This window comes from Lacerta agilis, chromosome 13 (genome assembly GCF_009819535.1).
Source record: "Lacerta agilis isolate rLacAgi1 chromosome 13, rLacAgi1.pri, whole genome shotgun sequence".
Lineage (NCBI taxonomy): Eukaryota > Metazoa > Chordata > Lepidosauria > Squamata > Lacertidae > Lacerta > Lacerta agilis.
In genome coordinates this window covers 27,785,928-27,794,344 of record NC_046324.1, presented here as the reverse complement: position 1 = coordinate 27,794,344, position 8,417 = coordinate 27,785,928, and the positions used below count along the sequence as shown (strand labels likewise).

Here is an 8,417-nt window from a genome sequence, read left to right as displayed (position 1 = left end):
GCCCCCGGCCGGCCGCCACGCCTTCGCCAGGCTCAGGTTGCAATACGCGCCCGCCGCCCCACGAGCTCGAGGCGCCCCCTGCAGGTTATTCGCTGCCCTGCCGCGCCACTAGCCCGCCGCTCCCGGCCCTGCAGCGACCCCTGCCGGCAGCAAGCATAGGAGCAGGCGGGCGCAGCCCTGGTCCAGCAGTGGAACAGAAAGAAAGGATTATGGTGTTTGTTTGTTTGTTGTTAGAAAGAAAGAAAGAAAGAAAGAAAGAAAGAAAGAAAGAAAGAAAGAAAGAAAGAAAGAAAGAAAGAAAGAAAGAAAGAAAGAAAGAAAGAGGGTGTTACATAGTTTGAAACTATATAATACAACTGCAGATATATAATCAGTAAGAAAAGCCAAAAGAATGCAAGGAAACATCCATCCTCCCTGAAAAAGACAATCCAATACATAACTACAGCCAAAGCCAATCAACAATGGAAAAGATCAAACTCAGGAAAAAGCCAGTGAAAAGAAGGGAGTCTGGTGCCCTCTAGCTGTTTTGGACTACAACTCCTATCAGCCCCTTGAAGCAACATGGTCCCCTGTCTCCCTCCTGCCTAACCTATATGCTCTCAGAGATGGGCAAGTGAGGCAAGGGAGCAGTGAGATGGACCTTTGAATAACTTGGTCCAAACCATTTAAGGTTTTAAAGGTCAAAACCATCACTTCAGAGTAGACCAAGAGAACTGTCAGAAGAAGAAACAAACATTTTTCATCCCATAAATATTCTGGGTTTGGGGTTTATTCCTGTCCCTTGCTTTTGTTGCACGATAGTGCAGAAGTTGGCAATAATGACAATAATATGGTAACATTGGGGAAAGCAAAATATTATTATTATTTAATAAAAATTTATTGGATTTTCCAAATTAAACCAATTACAAATACCCAAATTATAAAGCAGAATGGAGGGTCGAGTATAAACCACCATTAATGTGCTATGATTGTATCAATGATGTGTCGCAAAATACTCCCCTGCCCCCACAAAAGAGTCTGGAGCAGGGGTAGGCAACCTAAGGCTTGGGGGCCGTATGTGGCCCAATCGCCTTCTCAATCCGGCCCCCGGATGGTCCAGGAATCAGCGTGTTTTTACATGAGTAGAATGTGTCCTTTAATTTAAAATGCATCTCTGGGTTATTTGTGGGGCATAGGAATTTGTTCACCCCCCCAAAAAAAAGTCTGGCCCACCACATGGTCTGAGGGATGGTGGACCGGCCCATGGCTGAAAAAGGTTGCTGACCCCTGGTCTGGATAGACCCATAGAAAAATAACTTGGGGTTTGTAAGCAAACTGTATTTGGGTGGGCTGGCTGTTTCTCTGCATCAATCCATTGTGGCAGCAGAGCACCTTAGGCACTTCAAAAGACAATCAAACTCCAGCTGTGCTCAACTTCTAGACAAATTCAAATATTACAAAACATCACAAATCTCTTGTGACCTCCTTCCAAAGGCAACCAAGCACAGGAAACCACTGATTCCATGGAACATGCCACCAAACAAGCAGGAGTGAGCATAGCAATTGGACATTTAGAACGGAAAGATAGATGAGGAGATTGTGGGAATTTCCCATCCAAATGAGTCCGTAAGTAGTTCATAAACAAGGGGAATATGGGATTTCATCACCTATGTGAATACTCAGCAAGGATTGTTGTCCTCAACCATACAGTTTTGGAACTATATAATTAGATATGTATTTGATGGTGAGGTGTTTCTACAATAAGGCATAGAAGAAAAACAAGCCCCCCCCCCCTCTTTTGGCTGAAGAAGGTGGTAAAAATGCCCCAAATAAATGATTCAGTGCAGTGTGTCATTAATATTTTCTCTCAGCCTACAATAACTGTGGTTGTAGGAGGTATGGTAAATGCTGACATTCACATGAAGGTTAACAGCCCTCAGGCAAATGCTGGGAATGTCTGCAAACTCCGAAATGCTGGTGATTGTTTGAAAAACATAGGATTGAATACTGAATTTTGTGTGTGTGCGCGCGCGTGTGTGCCATTCACAAGACCTATCTTGGACTGTTAGTTTTTAAGGTGCTACAATACTCTTTATTGTTTTTGTTGCAACAGACTAGCATAGCTTCTCTTCTGAAATGTGAATTTAACATTTGCTACGTTTGAGACTTTCAGTTTAACATATGCAGATACCACTGGAGGGTGGTTCATTAGGGTGAGCCTTGGTCTGCCCTGTCCAGCCCTACCTTCCTGCCTTCTTACAACCAATCCAGAGGGTAGCAATGCCTATCAACTTACTTCCTCCTCTATAGCCCCAGTTCTGCCCTTGTAGAACTCAGCAGTTCTACACTGAACTCATGCATTGGCTCTGGCTCCCCCTACTGTTGACCTCCTTCCTTAAACTCTACCACACTCTGTGAACAACAGCCACCCACTGACTGATACAACTTCAGCAGTGCCACCCAACCACATAACACACTGTGAAGCAGTGGGAGTCTGATCACTCCCAAATCATCTGCTTCTTGTTTTTAATAGATCCCATGTGGTTCATCAATGCCTTTACAGTTACAAAGCAGGAGGAGGGCACATTCAAGATCTGTAAAGACTGAAGGCATAAGTGAGGTCAGGTGAAGCTGCAGCTTTTCTTCATACCCTTGCAGCAGCCTCTGCTGAAGATGCCAAAGGTTATCTCCACAACAGCAGCACATCACAGGAACACATCAGACAACCTTCAAGCAGTAAAGCAGAGCTTTCCAAACTTTTCATGTTGGTGACACACTTTTTAGACGTGTATCATTTTGTGACACAGTCATTCAGTTTTACTAGCAAACTGAAGGTTAAATGAACCCCTTTCCAGCCCCGGGAGGAGCGGGGGGAGCATTCGCACAACACACCTACACGCTGTAGCCGACACACTAACGTGTCGTGACACACAGTTTGGAAAGCTCTGCAGTAAAGGAAGTGTTGCTCCATAGGGAAGAACTAGGAGCACTGATGTTGCTGAAGTCAGCGATGCTGCAAATGTGTGTGCGTGTGCAGGGGGATTGCTGTGTTCGCTGGTAGAGGCTAGTCCAAGACATTTTGTTGCCTGAGGCAAAGGGCAAGATGGCACTTCCCTCCCTCCCAAGTTCAGAAGGTAAATAGATTGAGAATGGACTTGAACTCAACACTGGCAACAGGATAGCAGCACACCTGAAGGCTGCTGGCAAGTTTAGAGGGGTGCAGGACAGGCCCTGTGGCACACTTGCTTTTGCCCTCCAACAAAAGCAGTGGTCCCACCAGCCTTGTTCAGGGGAAGCTTCCTGGGCAAAGGCAGGTGTAGCAATCTAGTGTGGCACATGGTGGCAACTGGGAGTGGGTGCATGGGTCTCAGAGGGGCTGCTAAGCAGATTGCTGGGTCGTGCCATTTTGCTTGGTGTGGACAGACAGACCAGGAGGGTGGCAGGGCATGACCTGATGGCCCTTTCGGTTTTGTGCCTTATTTTAATTTTTTTTCGTGTATGTGTGTGTGAGTGAGAGAGAGAGAGAGAGAATGTTTGCATGTTAGCTACTTTATTTATTTACGGCCACGATAATTCCTTCTCTGTGTAGAAAAGCCAACTCCTGGCTTCCCCGTGAGCTCCCTGAGGCGACGGAGGATTTGGCGGGAAGTCCCGAGGAGCCGAGCAAGAGGAAGCAGGCTCGGGCCTGGGCCTTCGAAAGCGAGCACCGAGGGGAACTGGGCCGCACTAAAAGCTGCCCGGCTGGCAAGAGTGGCCGAAGAAGCTGCCGCCGCCGCCGCCCCTTTACGCTATTTGCCTCTCCTCTCTCCTTCACTGAGGGAGACGGAGGAGGGGAAAAGAGGCCTTTGCCAGGACTAAAGATGGCGGCGGCCGCGAGAAGGGTAGGCCGGTTGGTCCCGCGGCTGCCCGCAACCAGCATGGCGGCGCCGGCTTCCAGCGTGCCCGTCTCGCCGCGCGGGCTCCGCCCCGCCGGCCGCCGCCTCAGCCTGAGCAGCAGCAGCAAGAGGAGGAGGAGCAGCAGCAGCTCCGGCTCCTGCACGGCTGTGCCGCCGGTGAAGCTCCCAGACGCGGAGGCTGGGCTGCGGCGGCGGGGATGAGGCGGTGGTAGGCCCGAGGGGAGCGGGCGCCATGTCGGGCCGGGCGAGTGGTGCTGCGGCGGTGGCGGCCCCGGTGCTGCCCGCCGCCGCTTCGCCGGTGGTGGTGGCGGCGGCCAAGGAGAAGCGCTCCTTCAGCAAGCGGCTGCTCTTCCGGGGCCGGGTGGGCGGCGGCGGCGGGTCCAGCACTGGGGGCTCGGGCTCCTCCTCCTCGAGGTCGCTGGGCGGATTCATGAGCCGCGTGCTGAAGACGCTCTCGACGCTCTCCCACCTGGGCACCGAGCACGGGCCTGCCGCCACCTCCGCCCGCCACGGACACCCCCCTGGCAGCAGCAGCCTGGGCCGCTGCTTCCAGCCCAGCCCGGAGCCCGAGCCGCCGCCTCCCCCGTCGCCGCCGCCTCCTCCGCAGCCGCCCGCGACCCAGGAGCTGATCTCGCCACCACCGCCGCCACCACCGCCGCCGCCGGGCTCCTCGGCGGGGTCGCTGCTGCTGCCGGCCGTGCCCGGCGTGGCGGGGCTGCGCAACCACGGCAACACGTGCTTCATGAACGCCATCCTGCAGTGCCTCAGCAACACCGAGCTCTTCGCCGAGTACCTCGCCCTCGAGCAGTACCGCGCCGCCAACGCCGCAGAAGCCGGGGACGGAGGCAGAGGCGCCGGCGGAGAGGAGGAGGAGGAAGAAGAGGGCGGCGGCGACGAGAGGAACGTGTCTGCATTGGCCCCCGTCCGCCCGGCGGAGCCCGCCCCGGACAACTGCAAGGGCGAGGTGACGGAGCAGCTGTCGCATCTAGTGCGGGCCCTCTGGACGCTGGAGTATACGCCGCAGCACAGCCGGGAGTTCAAGGTGAGGGGCTCTCCCGCTCCTCTGCCGTCTCTTAGCAGCCACTCCGCAGGGGAAGCATCTAATCTGGCCAGGGTCCCCTGTTCAGAGGCACCAAGAGCAGCAGCAGCGCCAGCGCATCGAGACCTGCAGCACCTAAAAATAATCAGCAGATGCTCTGCTTGCTTGGAAGGCATGCCCCGCTGTGACCTGGGTACTCTTGGCAAAGGTGTCATTCCCTTGGGTTAGACCTGACATTTAGACTGTAAGGTCTTTGGAGCAGGGAGGTGCATTGGTTGTTCTTAGGAAGCTCCCCCACTGGCATTGATGGCAATGTGTTAATGATTTGTGGTGGCTTCCAGAGGTGGTGTGTTCCAACTTCACAGGTACAGGTGCTGAGATCTGGCGGTGAAAAAGTGATACCTTTGTTTAATTCCTAGTTCAAGTCATCCCCTTGTGCAACTTAAGATGCCTCTATCAATCAGTACTTTGCATAGAAGATTTTTTTCTTTCTACCTATAGGCTGGCTGAAAGGAAGCCTCTGAGCAGATGCAGAGTGCCATTTGTGATAACAAGTTTCCCTTGTGTTCCAGGGGTGAGCTCTGAGGAGTATTGACTCATATTAAGGCTGGCAGTGAATGAAGAATGGCAGAAAATACCTGCTTAGAATCTCCTTCAGGTGTTACCTGCAATTCTTATTGAGTGAGATGAGAGAAACAGTTCCGTTTACATCATTTAAATATCTTACGCGTTGGATCAACTTCCACAGGAGGGTATAAAGTTTGTAGTTGCACAGAGAATTATGTTAGACCGAATAGAGGAGGGGCTACTTCCTAGGATCATAAGAGTTGGACTCCCACTCAGCTTAGTTCAGGAATATTCACCATTCCTGGCATATGGGTGGCCATCCAGACTGCTTAAATGCATCAAGTGCGGGAGAACCCAACACCACCTGTGCTGCTCCCCAACAGCTTTTTGTGTTGCAATATTTCTTTTAAAGCTCAGTCAAAATTTGCTTCCTTGCAGTTTGTACCCATCAGTTCTAGTCCTGCTCTATGGAGCAACAAAGAATGAGTTTGCTCCATCTTTTTCGTGGCAGAATGTTCAGGTATTTAGCACTGGTATGATTCTTAGTTAAACACATGTGTTTCTGGTAGTTCATGTTCAATCCCCAGCATCTCCAGGTAGGGCTGAGAACTTCTCCTGCCTTAGACCCAGAAGAGCCACTGCCAATCAGCGTAGACAATACTGAGTGAGATGAACCAATAACCAGATGCTCTACCACCTAGCTACAACCGTTCCCCAATGGCACAGCACCCTCTGCAGGCTTTGGTCTTGCTGTGTAGTGAGATGTGACTAGTGAGTTAGTTTATGCCCAATATCCCCAAAAACTTGGGTGGAAAGATAAGTATGGTGTGTGTATTGGAGAGAAAGAGACATACATGCTAGTCAGTACTCCTGGCTTATGAATAACACCTGAGCAATGATGCTTTACAGTTGGCTCTGATCATACCAAGACCCTGCCTATGACTGTGATGCCTACTCTGCCATCTTTTAATATTGGGTGATGGAAAAACTGCGACTTCACACAATTGTGTTATCAATTGGGTTTTGTTTTTTTGAGGCAAAGCTGGTGGCTGCCTTAACTCAAATTGGAGACAAGTAATTGTATATGAACAATTGATCTAGTCTTGTTTCCTACCTAACCCTTTTGGTAGATGACAAGCAGTGCAGTCCTAAGCATGCCTACTCAGAAGTAAACCCTATTTAATTCAATGTGGCTTACTCTTAAGTTAAGTGGGGTTAGGAGTTCAGCCTTAGTTAGTAAAGTTCTGGGTTGGAAAATGGCTGGGCTTGGTCAACAGATCAGTCATGTATTTTCTCTTAATTTTTTTTCAGGGTGGGGGGCTGCTCTTCCACTTTGTACCCTCTGGTCATGGATGAGGCTTCCTGGCTGCTCAACAAGGGGTGCTTAGAATGGACCTTGCTTCCAGGGTACTGTTTGTTTATGATTCAGTGCTTGGGACAATGAGGAAATTGTTCATTGCTTGTTTTTAATGATTGGATCAGGAGAATATGGAACACTTTTCAGCAGAGCTGCTTCTCTTTTAATCTCATGATGTTGGAAAACAAGTGGGGTGCCAGGTTTCAGGAAGCCACCCGCTGTTTACAAGAGCCAAGAGTCTACTGTTGTGTGCAAGAAAAGAGGGAGGCTGGGTTTATCCCTAGCAAACTCTTGAGGTCAAATTGTCATAAACAGTGGATCTAGTGCAGCTATGCTGGTTCAAGCTCAGCAAGGCCAGTTAATGATTTCAGTGGATTGCTGAGAGCTTGAAAAGGGTGTAACTGTTTGTGTGGATATTTGCCATTTCTTGGAGTGAATTGATTCAGTCTTGTTTCAGCAATTTTGATCACCAGTGGAATAGACTTACTTAAATTATTATTCTAACATTTGTTCTAATTGTTTCAAAAACAACTTGTGATCATGTTGTATTTCAGATTTTTCCTTAGTTTAGGGCCCCCTGCCCTGGGCCTTAGTTTGGGGACCCCTGCTCTGGGACATACAGTCATAACTCTGGTTACGTTCGCTGCGGGTTGCGTTCGTCACGGGATACGAATGCGCCGAACCTGGAAGTACTGGAATGGGTTACTTCCGGGTTCAGTGATTCGCGCATGCGCAGAAGCGCCGAATTCATCAAATCTGCTTGTAAAGAAAGAACTGGGAGGTGATAGATACCCTTGTTGGTCATTGTGCATGCACTTATTGTTCATGCACTTATTAAGGTTTGATTAAGGCCCAGCAGGAAAGCCACCCTCAGCCTATGGACTAGTGCTAGCTGTCTTGGCACTGAAGTGAATCTTTTGTGATTTTCTGTAATTCTGGGTTTCCAGTTTTTGGAGGGGGACAGCAAAGGGAGTATTTCATTTGGAGCAGTTTTGTTACCATAGATTCTGTGGTGTCTGCTTTATGTTTATTGTAGCAACTTTGAATATTTAGTGGAGCTTTTAAACTATTAAATGCAGTTCACAAGGTCAGAAACTCAACTGGGCATTTGCTGTATCAATGGTGATAGGTCTTATGCAGGGTCCCCACTGGTTTGCTGAAGCTGCATCACAGAAACAGTTACTTCGCTTGAACCAAATGCATGAGGAGAAGATGGATGAGAAGAGGTTCATGGCACTGGGAACTTTAAAACTCTTTAAGGTCTTTGTGGCTATAGAATATTGGCACATTGAGACCTGTTATGCGCTCGTCAGTGGCTGGATGCTTGACCACTGCTTTCTTCTCTTTTTGAGGAAGCTGGGTGCCTGTGGTGGTGGAATTTTGCCACTTCCATCTTGAGCAGTTGGTTGTAGGGTGCTTTCCTTCCCAGGAGACAGCGGCTGTAGCTGTGGTTGGGAGGCACATTCTTTCCACACTTCCTTGCCTGCTGGCTTCCCCACTCATGCTGCTGCCCCCCTCCTGCTACTGTTCCCCACCAGGAGGAGGAGGAGATGGTGCCAGTGATTACATGGTGAGCCTG

The 8,417-nt window shown here is 49.8% G+C and overlaps 2 protein-coding genes across 2 annotated transcripts in view; both read left to right on the top strand.

Annotated features, from left to right (window-relative positions):
• Positions 1 to 3,974: 3,974 nt before the first annotated feature.
• LOC117056973 (ubiquitin carboxyl-terminal hydrolase 31-like) lies at positions 3,975 to 4,551 on the top strand (the record flags this gene model as incomplete). The annotated part of the gene is made up of 1 exon (XM_033167685.1): positions 3,975 to 4,551. A coding segment is annotated over exon 1 (444 nt), but the record flags the coding sequence as incomplete, so codon positions are not given.
• The window catches only part of USP31 (ubiquitin specific peptidase 31), a 35,416-nt gene continuing 31,524 nt past the window's right edge, over positions 4,526 to 8,417 (top strand). Inside the window, exon 1 of the mRNA XM_033166415.1 lies at positions 4,526 to 4,917. Coding sequence (XP_033022306.1) covers positions 4,618 to 4,917 — 300 coding nt within the window. The 5' untranslated portion in view covers positions 4,526 to 4,617. The remainder of the gene's footprint in view (positions 4,918 to 8,417) is intronic.